This window comes from Ambystoma mexicanum, chromosome 13 (genome assembly GCF_040938575.1).
Source record: "Ambystoma mexicanum isolate Mex_15411 chromosome 13, UKY_AmexF1_1, whole genome shotgun sequence".
In the NCBI taxonomy this organism is placed as follows: Eukaryota; Metazoa; Chordata; class Amphibia; order Caudata; family Ambystomatidae; genus Ambystoma; species Ambystoma mexicanum.
In genome coordinates this window covers 677,760,848-677,784,149 of record NC_090938.1, presented here as the reverse complement: position 1 = coordinate 677,784,149, position 23,302 = coordinate 677,760,848, and the positions used below count along the sequence as shown (strand labels likewise).

The following is a 23,302-nucleotide window of genomic DNA, read 5'->3' as shown; positions in this document are numbered from 1 at the left end:
CACACACCGTCCTACCCCTGCTCAGGCTGGAGTAGTGCCAGCCACTCTTTCTGTCCCTTAGTGGAAGCTGGCCTGTCCCTTACCCCCCGGGAGAGGGGAGTGTAACACATCGACCTATCCCTCTCACCCCCAGGAGGAAGCTGTCTAATCACCCGCCTACCACTCCCATTCCCAGGAGAGAGGAGTGCTACCCGTCCTAGCCACCCACTTCCTTGCAGAGGAAAAACGAGTTTCAGCCTCTCGTGCCCATCTTCAGGTCCTGCATACACGGGCATGCTGGCATTCTACCTTGGCTGAAAATATTGGGGGTACATGATATCTACATGAAAGGGGCCCCTGTCAAATGAGTGGGACAAAATGTTGTGCCACAAAAGTTGGGGGGGGACAAACGCCCTTGCCCCCCCACCCCCATAAAACTAAAATTACACCCATGAAAAGACACCTCGATCTCGCTGCGTTTTCTGGGTCGTTTTTATTATTCTCAAAAATAGATAATAGTTTGGTATTTACAAGATATTTACAAATAATAAATAATGCAGGACATCTTCTGTGTGTTCAGGGTAATGACCCCAGGCACTGCCAGGCCCCTGCTTCGCGCCAATACTCGAACTCGGAACTGTGGAGGGAAGAACAGGACATGGTTAGTGGCGGGGACCCCAATAAACAGATTATTATTATTTTACATTGATTGTGTTTCTTGGTTAAATTTACGCCACAACATAAATTGCTTCTAACGATTCACATTGAGTCCAAATATGGCACGTACTCTTGATAGGTGTTTTAGACCATGCCGCCTGAAGCATTTTAGTATGGCGCGTAGTCTTAGACCATGCCGCCTGCAGCATTTTACTATGGCGCGTAGTCTTGATAGGTGTTTTAGACCATGCCGCCTGCAACAATTTAGTATGGCGCGTAGTCTTAGACCATGCCGCCTGCAGCATTTTAGTATGGCGCGTACTCTTGATAGGTGTTTTAGACCATGCCGCCTGAAGCATTTTAGTATGGCGCGTAGTCTTAGACCATGCCGCCTGCAGCATTTTACTATGGCGCGTAGTCTTGATAGGTGTTTTAGACCATGCCGCCTGCAACATTTTAGTATGGCGCGTAGTCTTAGACCATGCCGCCTGCAGCATTTTACTATGGTGCGTAGTCTTGATAGGTGTTTTAGACCATGCCGCTTGCAGCATTTTAGTATGGCGCGTAGTCTTGATAGGTGTTTTAGACCATTCCGCCTGCAGCATTTTAGTATGGCGCGTAGTCTTGATAGGTGTTTTAGACCATTCCGCCTGCAGCATTTTAGTATGGCGCGTAGTCTTGATAGGCGTTTTAGACCATGCCGCCTGCAGCATTTTAGTATGCTGCGTAGTCTTGATAGGTGTTTTAGACCATGCCGCCTGCAGCATTTTAGTATGCTGCGTAGTCTTGATAGGTGTTTTAGACCATGCCGCCTGTAGCATTTTAGTATGGCGCGCAGTCTTGATAGGTGTTTTAGACCATGCCGCCTGTAGCATTTTAGTAGGGCGCATAGTCTTGATAGGTGTTTTAGACCATGCCGCCTGTAGCATTTTAGTAGGGCGCATAGTCTTGATAGGTGTTTTAGACCATGCCACCTGCAGCATTTTAGTATGGCGCGTAGTCTTGATAGGTGTTTTAGACCATGCCGCCTGCAGCATTTTAGTAGGGCGCATAGTCTTGATAGGTGTTTTAGACCATGCCGCCTGCAGCATTTTAGTATGGCGCGTAGTCTTAGACCATGCGGCCTGCAGCATTTTACTATGGTGCGTAGTCTTGATAGGTGTTTTAGACCATGCCGCCTGCAGCATTTTAGTATGGCGCGTAGTCTTAGACCATGCCGCCTGCAGCATTTTAGTATGCTGCGTAGTCTTGATAGGTGTTTTAGACCATGCCGCCTGCAGCATTTTAGTAGGGCGCATAGTCTTGATAGGTGTTTTAGACCATGCCGCCTGCAGCATTTTAGTAGGGCGCATAGTCTTGATAGGTGTTTTAGACCATGCCGCCTGCAGCATTTTAGTAGGGCGCATAGTCTTGATAGGTGTTTTAGACCATGCCGCCTGCAGCATTTTAGTATGCTGCGTAGTCTTGATAGGTGTTTTAGACCATGCCGCCTGCAGAATTTTAGTATGGCGCGTAGTCTTGATAGGTGTTTTAGACCATGCCGCCTGCAGCATTTTAGTATGCTGCGTAGTCTTGATAGGTGTTTTAGACCATGCCGCCTGTAGCATTTTAGTAGGGCGCATAGTCTTGATAGGTGTTTTAGACCATGCCGCCTGCAGCATTTTAGTAGGTATTGCCTTAAATCTGAGGTATTGCATTATAATGTAAAGCATTGCACGGTTTGGTCACTCACCCAAATAGTCAAAAGGTACCAATTGGAGACTTGTCTTACATATTTCTGAAACCACTTCTTAGTAATTAAATATTCACCTTGGTTAGCTCTCGCCCAATGGAGTGCTTTGGCATTCATGTATGTCCTTGCTAGACCGTAACCACTAGGAGCTTCCAGCACCCAACCTATCTTTTCATACAAGGTTTTGCAAGGAGACGAGTCATTTTCTAAAACGCGACCGTCCTTACTTTCATTAGGAATGATTGCAAATAAATGTAATAGTGAGGCTTCCTTATCTTTATCCATGAAGATCTTAATTCCCCAATCACTGCCTATCGCAGAGTAAGGATGGAGCAGAGGCCCAATTCACTTCTAATAGCTTGTATCGGGACCGCGCAGGCTAAGCCCAAAACCGGGCGCCAAAGTTTCCCCCGCAGTCTAGTCTCCCAATGAACTTGCTTTTCCCTGTAGCATTCAAGACCATAACGAATACTCTGCTTGCTCCATAGAGTTTAGTCAAAGCCTCAGGAGAGAAACCACTCTTGGTCCGAATAGAGTTCTTAATAGCACCAAACTTTAAGGTTTTGGGGACAATGTAATTTTCCAATAAGTCATGGCCCAAGGGGGACCCAACCAGTTTATAGAGCATGAATTGTTTAATCGGTACGACTTTGTTACAACGCCAGGCTTTTTTTGCGTCTTTTTTTGCAGAACATTTTTCAGCCTAAAAATCTCATTGAAAAATATGAGGGGGGTAAGGGGATACAAGGTATAAGGGGTTTGGGGAATAGGGTCAAGATAATAGGGAAGGGAGTTTGGGGGGAACCCCCCCCCCCTCCAAATCAAAAAACACATTTCAATTCGTTTTTTTAGCTGAAAATATTCAGCAAAAAACTCAGAGAAAAAATTCCTGGCGAACTAAGTACATAGAACCCTTAGAAACATGCTTAAGAGCCTTTGAATGGAGGTCAGGGTAGGGGGTAAATTGCTGGTTTCTGGCCAAGGTTAGAGTTAAAAGTCAAAGGGGTAGGGGTAAGAAGCTGCCTTGGCAATGGGCGACAGAATGAAGGCAATGCCAGGGGTTGAGGTTGGTTGGACGGCCACAAGAGTTCAGGTATACAGCTTAGTGTTCAGAGCCTAGTTTAGGATGCCATTATTGTTACTGGTGACTGGGCGTATAAGGACTGTCTGAGTGACAGGCACAAAATTGGAGGTATGGCCAGGATTTGCGTTTTGAGGGTTCTGTTGAGGTGCTTGCTATATGATACATGTCATTTATAATGCGCCTGTAAACAAGTGTTTCTAGGTGTGACAAGACAAGGGAGTGAAGACAAAGGGAGGACAAGATTGTGATCTTACTAGGCCTTGTGCCATTCAGATGGTGCAAGTGCGAACGCAAAGTGCAGGGGGAGGGAGAGGGAGAAGTGCCAGGGAGAGGGAGTCCAATCAGGGCAATTGTTCTCAGTAAGTGCAGCCAGGACAGTGCAAGGAGACAGGGGACTACAGGGTTACAGTTACAGACCCTAAGTGTGCGGTGGGCCCGGAGGCAGTGCGGGGGGAGACTGGTCCTGCAGGAGCCTGGCACCACATGAGACAAGCGACCAGTCGGCGCAGCAGACAGGTAATTCAGCAGGGGAGGGAGAGAGAGCAAGCAGAGGAGAAGAGGAAGGTCGTGAGCTGCGCTCAAGTTTGAGAGGCGACAGATGGCTTATAGCTGGTGAGCTGGGCGATGTTTGTGTGATATGGGTGGGGTCCATTTGGCTGACAGGGGTTCCAGTACTTACTCTCTTCCTGTTTGCTGGTTCCGGCAGGCCAGTCCCTCCTCACATGGGCACACTTGGTTGATACTGAAGGCCAGTCCTCCGTCGGGCACATAGCAGCTCTCGCCCTGCGTCAGCCGCCTCTTGCACACCCTTTCCCCATGATGACGTGCACAGCACATGGCAGGCTTACAGTCCTGGTCCAGCCTGCAGCGAGCTCCTGAGAGGGCGAGAAGGAGAAAAGGGCGATTGTGAGGTGTGCAGCACACAAGGGTGAGCACCCGAAGGCGACACGTCCACAGAGTCCCTAAATCGAGCACTGCTTGTGTTTCTATTACTCGTGCTTGCTGCTATAATCCTTCTCCTTCCTATACCCATTGTATTTGGCGTGACAAATTGCAAGCTTGAACAGGGCCGGCTGGGATTCGAACCTGCGACCTACCAGTTTAGTACAGAAGTCTGCAACATGTGGGTAGATTAATTCTGATGCAGTCCTTCGGGGAAGTGGGGGCGTGTCCTGTAAATGACAGATCTGTCTCATCCCCCGGGTCACTGGCTTTTCACAGTGAGGCTATGGCTAACACAGGGCCATTTCTTCTCCAACCCTGCCAACTGTTCAGAGGCAGGGAGAGACAACGCCTGCCTGGGACTGGCGTCCCCAGACCTACAGAGACAGGCGTTGTCTCCCCCCCACCCAATCCCCCCTAGCATTTATGATGCATGTCTGACGTGTCCCTGACTCTTCCCCCAGCATATTCAGACTTACACATACAGTTAAACATAACATGTGACTGACTCTGCCCAGCCCTACCAGCCTTTAAGATGTTATATCTAACATGCATCCCCCTGCCTAACCAGCCTTTCACATCCATTTGAATCTGACCTGTGACTGACTCTGACCCAGCCCTGTGGCCTTTTGAAAGCCGAATGTGCCTGACCCAACTCTAGAGGGAACTTCATGCCCGATGTGTGACTGCATCGGCCCCAGCCCCTTTGGCATGTAGAGTCAGCACATCTTTGAGTAGGCTGATAGGTTGGGGAGGATATATCAGCAGGCTGCGCGACCAGTCCCACCCCGCGACTCACCTTCGTGGCCCTCGGGCACGATCCGATGGCATCGCCCGAACATGCAGTTGAGGCCCCGGCTGCACTGTGAGTCCTTCCTGCAGTACTGGCCTTCCTGCCGGAGGGGTAGGCACAGGCCGAAGTGGCGGTCGCAGTACTGGCCTCTGCTGCAGCCTCGGTCGCAGGTTACCTAGAATTTTTAAAAAAAGGGAGACTGTCAGAGGAGTGAGAAGAGACTGATGCCAGTTATGAAATGTGGCGAGGCCCCGGTTGATATTCCCCAAAACAACGAGGCCGAAAATAACGAGTTTACGGATTTGTGTACCAAAATAAATAGATAGGGGGTGGGGTTAGGGTATGGGGAAAGGGGGGAGTCCTGCGGGGTGACACCACCCCCCAACCCCGGCAATTTGAAAAAAAACGATAATTTTCGAAATTCGACTTAAAAAAGCGCTATTTTAAGATTGAACGCCTATGTTTCTATACTTGGGCTGGCCCATTCGGGTAGAAGTGGGGAAGCGTAATTCAAATGCCATCATATGAGAAAAGAACCAGAACTCCTGAAAGGGGCTCTTATACTTCCAATGGGACACTCGTGCACTTCCCAGCAGGTCTCTCTCCTGTACTTTAAGTTTGATAGTGGTATAAAGTGGTAGTTTATTATAGTGTGCTTCCTGCTACCTCCATGCTGTTTCAAGGCGATGCCGGTAGGAGGGTAATGGGGTGGGGGGAGGGGAAAGGGGGGAGAGGCATGAATGGGGGAAGAGATGAGGTTTGAAGGGAAATCCGGGAGGAGGCAAGCAGGGGCTCTATTTCACCAAAATGCCAGGCGTGGTGGAAGTGACATCCCACGACTCTTGACCTCTGATGGCATCACAGGGAGTGATGTCATTTGACCCCAGCCGAAAGTGACATCGCGCGATGGAACCCAACCAAACCAAACAGGAAGTGGCATCACATAGCATGGTGCCTAAGTACAGTACGATAAATATGGTTAAGATATCACTGTAATGTGATATACATTTCATATAAGAATGAATCACCGCATGGTTCGTTAATATCAGTTTGTGTAGGCCCACATTACTGTGAATGCAAGCAGACATCCAAGGCCAAATGATGTGTTATTTTTTTTTATTTACTTGATTCAATTGTAATACAATTTTTACAAGTTACTTTCCATTATTCCAGTTTAAAACATCAAGTTCATGTCATCTAGTTCTTTCCTTCTTCCTCCTTTTCTCCTTGTTTATAAAGCTCCATTTTCTATAATGTGTTATTATATAGAACAACTATACATACAATATCACCCAACCTGTGTTGGTACTCATTTATAGACCTCAGAAGAATGAAAGGCTGAGTTGGCCTTGCTGGGATACTAAGCTATCCTACCAGCTCAAGCTATCTCAATGGTATAGTAAATTGAGCAATTACATGACTCAGTGTTCTCAAAGTCAGAAAGCAAATTACACTCTGTAGTGGATACCAATGAACTGGTAACTGAGATTTAACATCAGGCCAGTTCATCTGCAGGTCTAGTGCCAAGATGGCCACATGTCAAGCCTGCGTGGATCTACTTTTCAGGCTTCAGAAGCTTGCAAATTACATACCATCGGGAGTGTTCATAACTGTGTATTAAACAATTTAGAGTAGTGCAGGGAAAGCCGCGCACTCACATGGTATCCCGTAGTGCAGGGAAAGCAGTGCACTCACAAGGCATCCCATACTCTGGGCCCTCCTTACCTCATACATGCAAACAAACAACCTGAACAGCATGCCAGGGAGATAGGAAAGATAGAAACATTACAACAAAGCATTAATTGTGGAACATTGAAATCAAGGGCCACTTGATGTGCTATTGTCAAACATTTCGACACTGTACACAAGCTTTTAGGCACAAGGATTTTGTCAAGTGACTGACGACACAGAGATGGAATGTCATGTGATTATCTTTACAGAGACAACGGCAGAAAAAACATGCTATAACTGCAATTTGCAAAAAGCAAAATACATAGAATTTTTGTCTGATTTGTGAATTTCATGTGTTTAAGAAAACATTAAATCAGACTAAATCAGTGACTCACCCCCTGAAGTGTGCCTGAAATACAACCTTTAATGAGTCTAGCAATTATTGTATTGAATTCCACAAAGACTATTTGTTATTCCTATTCTTTCGTATTTAGGGTCACTGCTCAAAGTGTTACACTTGTGGAACCCCCTGTTTTTTTTTTAGTGGCCTGAACAAGAAAGCCAGGGACTGCAAAACAGCCACATGGGGCTGGCCACAGCCCAGGTGGGCCTTTAGAAAAATAAAAAAAGTTTACAAAAAAAACATTTAGAGGTAGCAAGGGAGACCTCAGGGGTCACAGCCGTGGCCCCCAAATGAGGTCCCTTGGACAAGGTTCGGAGCAGAAACAAGGAGAGTCCGAGAGTACAGTGGGAAGTGGACAAGACAAAGGGGCCCTGTGCATGCAGCTCTCTCTCTCTTTCCCCCAATAAGCCCCCCCCACGGATAAACCTAAGTGCTTTGAAAATGCTATGCTGGTGATTTGGGACATATTAACACGACTGGGGGAGGGGGCGTTCGAACACACCTTCATTCAGACAAGGTGTACGCGCGTTGAGACTTCTAACGTGGTGGTGAGCTTGCACAGTGTAGGAAACATAGAAATAATAACTCTCCTCACCCTGGAGGCCCACCCTGGGCTCCAGATCCCAAGGCCTCTGCCTGACCCTAGGCATGGGGGGTGGCTGTGACTGGGGGAGCGCTATGGTTGCGTTTGGAAGTAGGGGCCCGCGGAGGATGCAGGGTGCAGAACTCGGCCCTTTCCCAGCCAGCAGGGTCAGACTCCGGCTAACCCAGGGAGGAAAGCGCCTAGAGGCGTTAAGCCTGGCACACTTGTAACTAACTACAGGTCAGGGTGGCACAGTGCGGGAGACGAGGACGTTGGCTTTTTCCATTACAGATATGCATAAACCATGACTATACGCATATTGGTCATGGTTTGGAGGTTCAGAGCGAACAATGCCAACGCTGGACGCGGCACACCAAGCATGTCTGTGTTTGGCAAAGCGCCACGTGCAGAAACTTTCTATAGTAGAAGGCATGCTGCTGCACTGCAGGAGCAATGTGCAACCCCCGCATTGCTCAATGGGGCCCCTATACTTTCAATCAGACGATATGTGCGTATGTAACTTTTAATGATACAGTACCAGCTAACCACCATCTTTCCGTAAGATTATCTACGTGTAAGGGCACGGTGCCAGCTCTTAGCAGGGGACCTCCTGTGCATTTCTTGAGCCAGTGCTTCTCAGCAGGGCCTCTATTCTGTTAACGGCCTTTCTCAGCAGGTGACACGCACCTCATCATTGCATACCTCCTCAGGGAAATAAGCTTCACTTCCCCGGGTAATTAAATGCAACCACTCCAACGTGTTTATTTTACGTCTTTACACTGTCCTGGCGAGCTACTACAAAATCCGAAAAATCAACAATTGTCGAGCGTCCGGCACAAAACATACACTTCCTGGGACAGCGATGAATGGGGGAGAAAAGCAGAGAGATTACGAGGTGGGAAGAGAAAATAAAGGCAAAACTCGTCTGCTAAAAACGGGAATTAGTGCCTTGCGTCCTTTCCACAGAGACGTCGCTGGCGCAGTATTCAGGAAAACGGCGCCGCGGCCGCCATGACAGTGACGCACGCGACTGCACGCGCCACTTCCGCAACCTGGCAGCCAATCGAAATGTGTTTTCAACTGTCCTCAATTACTCCCCGAGGACAATAATATAAAAACGGGTAGACCGAGGTAGTTTGGCCCCACACGGAAATCTACATATTTTAGCAAAGGGGACTCGATATTTTTTTTGCTAAAATGTTGATATCTTAAACCATTTGTGTAGGCGGATGCCTTTCTATGGCAGTCGCTTATTATGAACTCTGACTGCAACTCTACTAGGCTTTCAGAGGCACAGTTCCCACATGAGCCACTTTGTGCATTCATACTTGTGAACATGATCTGTACACGAAGTAAAGGCCTCACAATATGAACCTAGCCCACTTGGCCTATATGTCTCAGATTTCAAGTGATGGGGTGTGCCCATAACAGCCTTGCCCGGTGATGGGTCTGGAAGCAGCGCCCTTGCACCCTGTGCAGGGTGCTCCCACCATTCCCAGCGGGTCTGTGAGTGGTGTCAATCACAAGGTTTTAGTTTTATTTCAAAGGCGATTGGTCAGTTCTATGCCACAGGCCTAATGTCATCTCTAGTCCAAGTGCTTGCATGTATAAACAGATGACATTATAGGGACATGTATAATTCTTATAAGTGTAACCTTGGAGGAGAATCCAGTTAAAAATGGAGGTCCCCCATAGGATACGATGGGCGTCTCACCACGGCCTTCACAAAAATACCAATCAGAACCTCCACTATTTTATATTAAGTGGGGTGGGGGAGGGGCATTAACTCGAGGAAGTTCCTGGCCATCCCGCACTCAATATTTCCCAGATAGACTCGAGTGGTTGAAATCACGCACTGCAATCAGTAGAACCGTGTCAACCCAACGGGGATCCATACAGTCCCTGTAAAAGTAACAAGGCAGAGCCCTGGGGGACTCCAGAACCCAGTGATTATGGTGTGAATTGTTTGCCAAAAAATATAACATTAGTTTGAATTTGATAAGTAAGAAAATGTCACATTTTAAAGAGTATTAGTTGATTAACATTGGTAAAAACTACCAACTGCACAGTCAAGTAACTTATCAAACTGACCCAAAAAAATGGGCCCATGGCATGTTGGACTTGCACTTCCCTATAGCCCTAGAGGCCAGTCCCAGACTACGAATACCTCTGGCCCCCAAGTGAAACAATCAAGGTTCTCTTTGTAGGGGGGGCACTTTGAAGGACGTCCAGGAAACCGCTGTTAAATGCAACCATGATCTCTCTCTCATATATACACAGACACGCACGCACGCTCACTGGCAGAAGGGGCAGTATGCCAGGCCTTTGGCGCCTGTTACCCCGTGTAATATTATTCATGGCTAGCCGGCCCACTGCACGTATCTCTTCCAGCCACAGAGTCATGTGCTTCTCATGCTTCTCAGTGTACGTGCGGGGGCCCTGCGGGCACTTACCGTGGAAGCTCTGTCGCTGTCTGGAGGGGGCGCAGCCCTGGGCATGGCGTCTTCGGGGGTGCCATACGGTATGGACAGCATCCATGCCCAGATGTAACCCTGGCACACGGGAAGGAGCCCGCAGGCGCAAAGCAGGGCAAGTCCTGCCGACGGCATCGCCCTGGCGCGGGGAGAAGGGCTGGGGCAGTTGCGCGGCGCAGGTACAGTGAGGCCAGAGCGGAAGAGGTAAAGTGGGCACTGCAGGTCCCGGAGGCAGCGCCGGCAGAAGGGGACAGCAGAGGGGCAGCGCAAGTTCTGGTAGAGGCTGGAATGGAGCGCAACCCCTCCTGGAACCTTTATTTATATGTATATATGCACCCTGCCAGTGCCAGCACAAGACCCGATGTAACCAGTGTTTGTTCACATAATGGGTAGGAGGAGGCAATTAGGAGTTATCGGCTTACCGTAATGAGCCGCCCTGCCCCCAGCAACCCCAAAACAAACCTCCGCGACAAAGCCAATTACAGGCCTGACAGCCGCTGGCTCCAGGAATACTGCGCAAACAGGGCCAGAGGGCGGCACCGTGAGAGGGGCACGGGGCCCAGCCTGCGTGGAGATAGGCGCACGTGCAGGGGGGAGGCCCGTGGAAAGGGTGGCAAAGGAAAAAAGGGGCGCAGGGACAGCGAGGTACAGGGAATGAAAGAGTTCAGGGCGACAGGCTAGGGGGTGCGCAGGCAGAGCTGGCAGAGGAAGTGTGGGGGCGTAGGGGGAGATGGACAAAAGAGGCAGAGCAGCAGGCAGAGGGCACAGGAGAAGGAGGCGACGAGGCACGGGGAGAGGCAGAGCGAGTACAGGCAGATGGGGAACAGGTGGCCGGAGGCGCAGATGCGCAAGAGCAAGGTGGCAGAGAAAGGGCGAGGGGGGTATGGGGTGCACAGGGGGACAGCACCAAAGGAGAAGTGTCGGCCCAGGAAGAGGCTGGTTTTAAGGAAAGGGCGAGTACAGGCTGAGGGGGGGGGGGGGCAGATGGACTGTAATAGTGGTGCACAAGAGAAAGGTGGCGCAGGCAGAGATGCGCCACAAAGAGGGAAACGCGCTCCAGGGAAAGAGCAAATGAAGGCAGAGGGCACCGGCAGAAAGAGGGGGGCGTGGACAAGGAGCACCGACGAGTGATGGGCGCAAGGGAAGGCAGGATAGAGGAGTAATAAGGCACTAGAGGTGGTAGTACATTGAGAAAGGCCCCAGAGGAAGAGTGAGCCCAAGGGGAGTGCGAGGCCTGAGGAAAGAGGGTGGCAAAGCCTTATTCCAGGAAGAGTGACGCCAACTCTCCCTAAACGTGAAGCAGCAATCATGTGCTTTTTGGAGGTTACACTGGTTACCACGGTTACCGACTAATCTAGGTTTAGCTGGCGAAAAGAGAGAGATCTCTCTGCTTTCAAAAGGTGTTTCAAGATGGCCCACATTCTGTGCCCATGAATACCAATCACCGTCCAATGTTATGTAACGTTACCTGCATGGATCAGCCATTGTGGTAGTTTCAAAGAGCCGAAGCCTTGTCCGTGGCGCATTGTGCCCCCCGTCGAGGGGTTCACCAGACCGTATTCTGCTGGGAAAAACAGCATGAGCACGTGGAAGAGGGAGGGAAAATGGGACAGTAGTTTGCAGACACAGAAAGGGACTTGGCCGGGTGGAGAGCAACACAGGTTCGATCCCCGGCTCCGGCCTTAGAAACCCGCGTTATAAATAACCAATTATGATTACTTGGAGTTAAATGCTTATATAAGTATGGAGGCGTGATCATCCATAATATATGAACTCCTTTCTAGGGAGAGATGACGCAGAAGAGGGTGTGCTAGGCTAGTAGACACACTGGACTTCCAAGGCAGTAGCGCTCATTTTGGGTGGATGAGGGGCTCAAACCTCTGCTCAGGCAACCCTGGTAGACATGGAGGCCTAAAACCCCTCCTATGTCGGTTCTTAGTAAGGCGTGGGAGATAAGGTATTGCACCAAAATACAGAGACCCCCCCTCCCCAACATACCTTTACTGTGCATTAGCAGAAAACGAAAATGCCGAATCCCTGTTATACCGCACAAGGGGACCAGGGGGTACAGTATAATGGAATCAGGGGTTGCAAGGCCGGGATTTAGCCATTTCACAATGGATGTCATATCCATGTGATCACTACGCGCCTGCCCTTTTTGTATTCGGCATTTCCGTTTGTGATATTTTCGGGCACGCAGTGACCACATAGGTCCGTCAGATTCCTGAATAGTAATTCTGGGGCTGCCAAGCAAACTTAGAAGGAGGCCTAATCCAAGAGTTGGACATGTGAGAGGGGAATGTTGTAAGTAACAAAAGGTTAGGGGAGTGGGAAGGACAGAATGAATTTATGAAAGTAAATATGCTCCATCAGGCCCTATATAATGATAAAAATGATGTGTTATTTATATAACGCCTTAATCAAAAGCCCTTTACAGAGCACATATTTACATACAATATCACCCAACCGAAATTGGTACTCATTTATTGACCTCGGAAGGATGAAAGGCTGAGTTGTCCTTGCTGGGATTTGAACCTGGGACCTGCAGATCACGCTCAGACCGCAGCAGCGGGCGCGCATCCCGCTGAGCTATCTTTGTGTTTGTGTTCTGTGCAGTGCTTCATACCAGAGCAAAGCCACCTCGCAGCGTAGAGTAGCGGGAAGGGAATCTTTTCGGCTGTAAGCATCAGTGTGCCCAAAGAGCGGCCATGAAGGGCCCCTCTTGCAGTGAGGATAAGTTAGTGACCATGACAACGCTTGTAGGTTACGGTGGCTTTCAGTAGGCATGTTCCCTGCTGAGGATCCGCCCCTGAAACTGCTGCCAAGCAGTCGTCGTGTCATGTCGGCAAACCTTTGGGGACTTCCGGGTTGTTGTGGAGACTGGCCCCTCTCAGGTGGTTGATGGGCTCGTCTGGCAATAATCTGCAGATAAAGCTTCTGTCCCAGCTGCACTCCTGAGCTGCAGTTACCTTGTTACATCAACAGGTGGCAGTAGGGAGAATACCATGCAGCTTCGGTAAAACAGCTCAGCTTACTGGACAACCTGCTCTTTCTATAGCACTGAAGGGTCTTCAGGCCCACCAAATCCTTCAAATGCAACAGGCAGGTTGCCATTAAAACTTGCCAAAACGCAAAAAACAAATTTACTGCAAAGTTGACTCCAAGACATAGCCCTTCCGCCAGCAGCAGGATAAATGGGGAGTGGGTAGCGAGGAAATCCTTCAAAAATCCTCTCAAAACACAGATGGGATTACATTAAAACCCGTGGAAACACACTCTAATTTACACCAACACTGAACCACCTTCAGACTAAAAATGTTCCAGCGGCAAGGAGAAGCGTATTTTAGTTCAATACAGATTACAAATTAATATCCCCTCAGCTTTTTCCTATACAGTTATTGGGCAATTCACTGAAAAGCAGTGACATCACACCTGATGCCTTCACAGGAACTGTTATCACATAACCTTTAGCGTCTCCCTGACCGAATGGCATTACAGGAAATAATGTCACATGACCTTTCTGTCTAGTGACATAACAGGAATGTCATTTGTTATGAGAAAAACAAAAGCCATAAAGGAACAAAACATTTACTAAATGAGATCAAATATATTTTGTCTTATTTTTACGTATATATGTGCATAATTGTCCCTGTTCATAATTGTAGCCAGTGTGGTTTCAATTCCTAAAATTGTGCCATATATGAGGTATAAGTGGGTCAAATGGGTTCAAAAGCCTAAGAAAGTCGCGGCAGATGCTTGAGGATTTTGCAGCTTTTTACATGTCCACAGAATCCACAGATTCTCAATGAGGGGGGAATTCCCCACCAGTGGCCAGTTACCCCCTGTGTTGGTAGAACATTGAATCTCATTCTCCGATAGTCACAACTTTTCCTTGCGCGTCACAAACGCGCCACGTTAGACGGTAGCGTTCCTAGTTGGGGAAAATGGTTTACCTATTCTCTTTCATTGGCTTTAGTTCGCAGGTGTGCCTGATTTCCAGGTGGGTCTAGTAGACTCAGCGTGGATTGGTTCTCTGCTTTATCCCAGGTGGGACTGTCAACTTTCCTGGGACTGATTTCTAACTTGACCAGTAGATGAAGACATCTTCTATCAAATCATGTGTTGGGCAGGGCCACTCTTCTTTACTAAGTTAAGGTTATGGGAGGCAGCGATGAATATTTTAAAACAATTCACTCTGCCTCCCAACCATATATGAAGTCATTCTTATAAGTGTTCTTTTATAACGCACTTAATACCAGAGATTTGGTTCTAAGCGCTGGATCAAGTTTCAAATCTGTGTTGCGCTGCGTTGTCTTGCTTCCAAGGCAAACGCGTTGCCCCTGAGCTGTAAGTGGGCTGCTGCTATGCTATGTCAGAGGAAGGCTAATGACCCGGCTTTCACATGCCAGTACTAAGTGCCAAGGACGAGTATGCTCGTCCTTTTTGCATAGACTTGCATAATAGCCTGGCAGTTAAGGGGTTAAAGACTCACTTGCTAGGTATGAGTGGTAGAGCCCCTGTGACCCGATACTACGGAATATGTCAAAGATTGGCCTTAAATGCCCACGTGCTGACATCTAATGTCATCTAGGGGCTCATATGCATAAGCTTGTCATCACATGTAAGAGTCAGCCTCACATATACATGTGCTGCTAACATACGCCAAGCGCTCCCTCAAATGCCCCATTGTGGCGACCCTATGCCCGTTAGTGGATGACATGCATGGTATTGTCAACATATATAAGGTGTAGCCTTGCATGGCCAATTACTGACATTATCTGCTCGGTGCAGCCTCAGATGCCCCAGTAGTAACATCTTGTGCCAGTTAATGCCAATTTAACACAATCGTATGCTATAAAGCCCTGAATGCATGGAACGATACAACTTGCATGCCCAGCTGTTGCCATCACATGCCAACATTAGGCTGAAGGGGGGGAGGGTGCTAGGAATGGGGCAAGTGGGGTAGCTTCCTATTGTGTGCTGGGAGTGGAGGGGAGGAGAGGGACAGGGGCAGAGGTACAGACAGTAACCATGGCTGTAAAAGCATGTTTTCCATACTGTCCCTGGCACTGCCACGGTGATCTTTGACCCAGGGGATCCCAAGGGCAGAGCCAGAGGCACCAAGGAGAAGAGGAAGCCATTTGGTACCCCTGGTAGCCCCTAAATGGCATACCCGCAACCCACACATTGCAGCTGGACCCCGCAGACCTTGTAGGGAAAACCACACTGCCACATGAACATCTGCCACAAACAGGGATGTGGGGGTGAGGTCACAAGAACCAACCCATACCATGGGGCCCTGCCCCCCTCGGAAGACCTGTATCATGCAGGGGACATGCTGGTGCAATCCCCCGAGAGTCGGTAATGCCGCGAGGCCCTGAAAATGGCAAAGGCCTTGCTTTATAAATGCTGCAAAGCACACACATATGCCCCCTTCTAAAATATCAGCCAATCCAATGCAAACAAACTGGAACATGGAATTGTTCCTCCTTCTCTGCACAATCTATCACCCTTTACTGGACGCAGGCCCAGCGAGTCTCAAGCTGGGCGTAATTTATGGTGTACACTACAGACAGGTAGTATGTTCATGCACTTGCCTTCAGAGAGTTAAGTCTGTAATATGTGTCATTTTATGACCTCATCATTCCTTTTCTGGAAAAGATGCACAATGGCTGCCCGTCTGAGAAAGGATTACATTCAAAACACTGTCCCTGCTCCACCGATGTCTCTCCAACACAGCCCCGACCTACCTCTCACGCTGTGTGGAGAAATACTCCCCCGCCAACCTCTTAGATCCGCAAACTCTCAATTCCGCAAGATCCCCAACTTCAATCGCCTCTCGGTTTAGAGGTAAGAGCTTCCCGTCGTGGCCGCCAAACTTTGGAACAATCTCTCCCCAGGCCCCCCAGAAAGGAAGTGGCCTACTGGACCTTTCACAAAAAACACAAAAACCTGACATTTCAACTAACTCTGCTCTTCATAAGACTCATCACTCCTCCTAATGCATTTTCCCCACCCCTCCCCTTCTTCCTTTTTACCCTCAATGTTACTTGCACCTAGACACCCGAGGGTTTTGTGCGCTGCATTAAATGCAAAAATAAATAAATAATAAATAACTAGCATGGTTGATTCCACGCCCACTGTACACATCAGTGTGCGACCTAAGCGGTGTCCGGTTAAAGGATCGAATACAAAAGGATCGAATGCAAAAGGTGAGAGTCAATAGGATCGAAAACAAAAGGTTCACATTTTTTTTGTTTAATTATATATTTTTGGGGGGATTTTCTTTTAGGTAAAAAAAGTGTTTTTTACCACAAAAACGGGGGTGGGGAGGACCCACCCAAAAAAATAAAAAAAATGTCAAAATAAATAATGTTTTCGAACCTTTTATTTTCAGTCCTTTTGATTCGACCCTTTTGTCTGTCATTCGATCCTTTTGATTCGATACTTTGACCTATAACGGACCTAAGCCACAGGTTGGATTCCAGCCTGGCCTGCTTCAGCCTTTCATCATTGAAAGGTCAGTAAGTGAAGCACTGGTGGAATGTGTAATAATAATATTAATAATACCTATTTAAACTCCAAGAAAAATTCGTGGTGTGGCGTGCGTTCTGTGTAAATTGTCAATATTAATGTAACATTAGGAGGCAATTTTTAAGCAGCGATGTAACTGTGCACACAACCTGCAAGCAAATAACTCAGACAGTCAAGGGGCTCTGCATCTATTTTGCCTGCAGTTTTTGCCATCGCCCTCGCTTCACTAATAGTTAAATGGTCTCCAGCTTTACCCCACCTCGTCTTATCCAGGCCTTTTAGAGGGCATTTGCTGCTTTTGCCTCCATTGCTTGTGTTGGGGGCTGTTCCAGGCTTAGACGCCAGTGCGGATGAACCTATAGGCCTCAGCCCAACCCTCCTATTTGACCTTTAATGTTAGTCCTGAGCATCCCCCGCCAGCTTGATGTGTCACGTTTGGTGTTACCCCCAACTCTCCTCCTCCAGTCTCTGACGTGCAGTATAATATCGCGTCTCTTCCTCTCCAGACCACAGCATCACATGGGACCTTTAATGTTACTCCCGAGCCTCCCACACTAAACTAATTCTCATGCCTCCCCATCTAGTTCACATGTTACTTTCATGTTGTTCCCAAGGGCCCATTTGCGCTCTTCAATCTGACCATTACTTTTACTCACAAGCCTGCTCGCTCCAACCTCATGCACAACCTTTGATGATACTCCCAACGTTCACCCCAGACTTGTGTATGGCCTTTACTCTCACTGCCAAGCCCCTTCCAACCTCCCATGCTACCTTCAATATTACCCCTGCACTGCCCCGCTAGCTGGCTATGTAACGCTTATAGTACTCCTAAGCCTCCTTAATGAACTTAAATGCTACCCCTGACCTTTGCCCTGCCCTCCAGTCACATGTGTGGACCGGCCCCTTCATGCCATTGAAACACAGTGCCCCTCCCCATACCCTGTGGGCCGCCCGAGGTACCAGTACACTGTCCCAGCCTGTTGGCCTGCAGGACATAAGTCCACACCCTCACCCGCAGCCAAGGGGAAACACCGGGATTACAACTCCTCCACAATAGGCTACTATAAGGCAATCCAAACTATCTGGGCCCTGTCAATACCTCCGCAGGGCGAGGGGCCTGCTGGCCACTTTTATATTAGTATTATTAGTATTATAATAGTATTTATTGAGCATGGACCTAGCTTCGAGAAGCAACGGAGCGCTTTACAGAAATATACAACAGTACAGATGCATAATGGAGCGCTTTTAAGAGGTGACAACAGAACGACCATTTTCTTGCCTTGATAAAGACTACGGACGAAACGCGCGTCGGCTTTTTTTGTTTCACCACCATGGCACAAGTTGCCACAATTGTTATATGGTATCTGAACAATAAAACATAATGTACAACAACAACTCAAGACTGAACTGTGAATAACTATCGAAAGTATCAATTATTGGACCACCAACTAACTGCCAGCGCCCACAACTAACAAGGATTTGTCACCCCACCTAGTAATAATCATCTCAATTGAAAAGGAGCGTCTTCAAATGTTTACAGAATTAAAGCAAGTCTTTGACCAGCTCCAAGGCTGCCTGTACAGGAAAAGAGTGACCACTGTCCCTGACACGTTTGCTTCATGGGCAGCAAAGAAGCATAGAGTCACTCGACCTAGTGACTCTACAAGCTTGCTGCAGCGAAAGACAGTCCCAGAGGTATGAAGGGGCTGAACCGTGGATTTTTGTGGTGGGGCTGTTGGTGATGGCTGCAAAAGCCCTTTTGGGGGACCATGGAATATGAGAGCAATCATTTAGAGGAGATGTAGTGTCTGAGTTGGCAGATACCCTCTTGGGCACTGCGTGGAATACGACCATCCACACAGTGAGTGTGCACTCACCTGGGCTTTTTTGAAATTTTATATGAAGTTGAATGATGGTAGATCAACCTCTGGAAAATGTGTGGTTCTAATCCGCATACATTTTCCTATGCTCACCGCACAACATACACACAGACTTGTGTACTCTGGGTGGACACTGCCTACAGGCGCAGTCCTCCCTGTCATATTTAGTTGGGATCAGACAGGTGGAGTATATGATGCATCGCAGAAGGGGGAGGTGTGAGGAATTCGACCATGCGCACGGTGGGTGTGCACTTGCCTGGGCTTTTTTGAAATTTTAAATGAAATTTAATGATGGTAGATCAACCTCTGGAAAATGTGTGGGGCTAATCCGCACACATTTTCCCATGCTCACTGCACGACATACACATAGACCTGTGTACTCTGGGTGGACACAGCCTACAAGTACCATCCCTCTGTCATATTTAGTTGAGATATGACATGCAAGAGTACATCACGTCATCTCAGAAGGGGGAGGGCAAAACCTTCCTCCTGCTATGGCAAGCCTAATTAACTAACAAAGCTCCATGGATACACTCTTTCCCTTTGTCTCAGCTCTGTTGCTAGTGGCAGCGTTGCATACTAATGAAAGGTTAATTCTAACAGGCCCACATGGGTCATCGCTGCAGAGGCTAAACAAAGGAGACAGGAATCCCCAAAACCCCTTTCATATGCACTGTGCCAACCAGAAGCCAGCTCCCACCCTAAAGTTTCAGTGACAGTGAACTGACATTTCTGGGCCTAGGTGTTTACAGTAGGCAATGCTTGTGGGGGGACTCCATTCAGAAGGTACGAGAATGTGATTTGCGGGAGACAGAAAGTCTGTTCTCACTGCAGCTTCAAAGGAGATCTGCCCCTTTAATCAGGAACCACAGAGAGCTCACTTAACCAATGAGACCCTTTGATCTACAACAGACAGGAATATGGGTGGGACTTATTATTACATGTTTTGACCCCTTTACCTTTTCTGTTGCCAAGCACTCTAGTTATGACCTCATGCATACAGGTGATTGTTGGTGGGGACCCAGGATTGGTTCATTAAGGTAGGCTTAGCCTACACCAATCACTGTGGCCCATTTGGCTTTAAAGGAGGGCTGAGCCCCTTTTTTGGGCAGATCATCTGAAGACTTTGCAAAGGACTAACAAGAAGAAATCATATGGACCCCAGCTGTAGGTACAGTCCGCCTTACAGCTTCTGCCAGTGAAGGAAGGCAAGGATTTCCAAAGAGGGAAGCAAGATCCCTCCTCTAAACATCTCCCAGGGAAAGGAGGGAGATACTGAACCGAGAGGACCCTCCAGGAGCTCCAGAACCGGTATCCAGCGAGCACACAGCATGCCCTGCTAGACTCTGCAAGCAAGCCTCCTAGGTGGGAAGTGCCAGCGAGTCTTTGAACCAAATCCAGGACAAGGCTTGTGCCTGCAACACTCTCCTCAGCTGTCAGCCGTCCGCCTTAAAGAATGACACACACCCAGTGAAGAAGCTAGGAGGAGTGCATCCGCAGGAATCAACACGCGCCCGCCTTAAAGGACATTTTTGAGTCAGTCAAGCCCCTCGAGCTGCAACTGACTGCACCACTGACTGTTGTCAGGCCACAGTCACTAACGTCGTCCGAGACCCTCGACCAGTGCTTCGAGCCCACCAACCAGCATTGATACGATTCCTGACCCTGAGCCGCCGTGTAGGCCAGCCTGCAGCCGTCTGTCTAGCCTTGCTCGCCAAACTGCCTGCTGCCTGATACCCCCAGCTATCTCCCGTCTTGAACTCTGTTGCCGAAGCTGCAAGGCGCCCTGAAACCAACTCTACACTGTCAAGCACCAAGAACTTCTACAAGCACAAGGTATATTATGGTTCTGTCCCCCTGCTCCTTCTCCGAAGGCCCCATGTGACATTTTCACGACCCATTGCTCCCTTTGTGCTGAAACCAAGTATCCTTAAACTATTGTGATTAATTTACCGACTACCATCATGTCAGCAGACAGCGTGCATCCCTTTTCCTTCTTCAAACTGTCTGTCCTCTGTATTCCTTTACAGGGTGGGTTGTATTTTGTAGTGTGCTACAACTGTATGTTGTGATAATAATAAAGTAGATGTTTGTATAAGACCTTGACTGGACAGTCCCATTTATCATTGGGTAATAATTGTATTTTCGCTTTGTTGCAACTAACCAACAATTCACGACCTTACAGAGATAAGCCTGCCGTTCCATCCACGTTACCAAACTTGGAGAAGGAATTGTATGATTTGCTTGTGTTTCCAATGTGTTAGGATCCCTTCTGGCGTACTAGAGGTGTGGGGCTGATTGATGGTTTAGAAACCAATATTCATCCCTAGACCACTGGCGCCCCGGAAGTTGATTTGTCACAGGCACCCATGGTGTATGGGGTTAACAGAGTGCCTATGGTTTGCTGCAGCCTGTTTGGGGAATTTTTGGGGTTGTTAGTGCCCTTTTGGTTTGTCCGAGCTTGGCATGTGGGGAGCGCAGTGCCCTGTGATTTAGCAGAAACCCTTTGGGGGACTTGTGTTGAATGGGGCTGCTAGGTGCCTTTTCATTTAGCAAAGTGTGGGATGTGGGTTTGCTGTGCCTCTGGCAATTGTTTGTGCGTGGCTGGCCTGGAAGAGGGCCTTTGGGTGACTCATGGTGTGTGAGGGTTTGGAGGTACTGAGGGATGGGGTTTCATGAGTCTCTGTATTGGCAGACCCCATTTGCACGATGGCAGAGTCTGCCACTATGGCTTGGCAGAGCCCCTGTGGGTGGCGCCTGTTGTATATGGGGTTGGCAGAGTCCGTGTGTTCTCTGCGGTTGGCAGAGCTCCTTTTTTGGAGGAACCCTTGCCCGTGGTGGGTCTGGCGTGACCCCCTGCCCGGACCGTGTCTCCTCATAGTCCTCGCCACTGAATGCCCCCTTTCACACCCCCTGTCCAGGGCTCCCTCTGAGATGTGTACTCAGGACCGCTGGCAATCCTTGAATCCTCTCCCTGGTCCTGGACGCCGGCCCCAGACAATCAGGGATTACAAATGTCTGGGAGCGGCTCAGCACACAATGCAAAGCCCTCGCTCAGTCCCGCAGGGTGGGGCCGGGAGACGGGGGCGCACCGGCGACTGCCGCTCCAGACCTGCACTATTGTGGCTGGCACTGCGCAGGCCCACACTACCCTAATCTCAAAAGGCGAGTTCTAGAGTCCCCTAGGGTACCGCCCTGTGCCTCAGCGCTCGCGAGCAGGTACCCTGTGTGCGCAGGTTCGAGACCACCCTGCCAAGAGAACATTCTGTAAATGCGAGGACGGCTCGTCAGTTCATAATTACGGCCAAGCAAAGTGTCACTCTCCCTTTACCCAAAAACCTTGACGGTCATCCCGCTTTTCCTCAAAACCGGACAGGGCGTTTCAATTAAAAAACCTCTCAGAATGAAGTGGGCCGGGCGAGACACAGAGGGCCAAATTCCATACAGTCCGGGCAAAAGCGGGTGTCTGGTCACCCCCACCTATCTGTGCATGCGTGCAGTAAAAGTACAGCTCCATGTACCTGAGCTGCTAGTCTTTGCTTAAATATAACGGCACCGGAGCATTTTTCGGTGCCTCGGTCGACAATATATTTAAACAAACAATACTATCGAGGTGTGCAGGTCCCTGCGCCCTGCCTGACGCGGCCAACAGGTGCGCCTGAAAGGGTCCTGCGCCCAAGGCACCGCACCGAAAGCACTGCGCCGTAATGCCCCCAGGTCTGCTGCTTCTGCCCCCAGTTTCTCTGCTAGCGATGCCTGGCCATCCATTCCTGAAAAGCGCGCCGTGATATCCTGGGAGCAGAAAGTAGACTGTAGTCAGGTGTAGAAAAAAGGACAAGTCCTCTTTTTACAGTTACAACGTAGTTTAAGTATATAGGCAAATGGGACCCACAAACTTCCACCAGAGAGGCAGCTCAGCTCAGCCCCCACTGCATGCGGTGCAAGCCTAGTGCAACAGCAACCAATTTCCAGGGCAGAGCCGGTGCTGAAAATCGGCGACGTCATTTCGTGCCCACGGGGCCTGTGAAGGATAGCCTTAATACCCAACCCCATGTTCCTTGACAAACCCCAGAACGTGGCTGTGTGTGCCTGGTCGTTTTCTTTGCCAATCTGCGCCAGCACTCACTGGGAAAACCAGAAGTGGGCGCCCCTGGCCCTGCAAGGGGAATGGTCGTTCTGGGGGGCTTATTTCTTAGGATAGGATAGATTCTTTGACGCCCGGCATGGAGGGTGTTCCTTCTGAGGGTGCCTTACCTCTTAGGATAGGATAGATTATTTGCCGCCCTGCAGGGAGGGTTGTGTGAGGAATTCAACCATCCACATCGTGGGTGCGTGCTCACCTGGCTTTTTAGAACATTTTTAAGAAATTGAATTATGGTAGATCAGACTCCCAAAAATGTGTGGGGCTAATACACACTAATAGAGTTTACTTCAAACAGGCCCACATGGGGCCTGGCTGCAGAGGTTAACAAAGGAGACAGGAAACCCCAACAACCATTGATATGCATTTGTGTCAACCTGAAGCCAGCTCCCGCATCACAGTATCAAGGGCAGTGAACTGTCATGTCAG

General features: G+C 48.9%; 1 protein-coding gene across 1 annotated transcript; it reads right to left on the bottom strand.

Annotated features, from left to right (window-relative positions):
- Positions 1–453: 453 nt before the first annotated feature.
- Positions 454–11,239, bottom strand: LOC138520659 (dickkopf-related protein 2-like). The gene is made up of 4 exons (XM_069632946.1): positions 10,298–11,239; positions 5,194–5,362; positions 4,132–4,327; positions 454–616 (listed from the first exon to the last, which is right to left on the bottom strand). Exons 1-4 carry the CDS (start codon positions 10,451–10,453, stop codon positions 556–558), a joined length of 582 nt encoding a protein of 193 aa, XP_069489047.1. The 5' UTR covers positions 10,454–11,239; the 3' UTR covers positions 454–555.
- Positions 11,240–23,302: the final 12,063 nt, after the last annotated feature.

Bases quoted from the DNA above. Each gene is read 5' to 3' on its own strand.
- LOC138520659 (XM_069632946.1), bottom strand. From the start codon at position 10,453: ATGCCGTCGGCAGGACTTGCCCTGCTTTGCGCCTGCGGGCTCCTTCCC. The intron at 5,363-10,297 runs GTAAGTGCCCGC...TAAAAATTCTAG, and splicing joins ACAGCGACAGAGCTTCCACG to GTAACCTGCGACCGAGGCTG. The intron at 4,328-5,193 runs GTGAGTCGCGGG...TCGCCCTCTCAG, and splicing joins CGTGCCCGAGGGCCACGAAG to GAGCTCGCTGCAGGCTGGAC.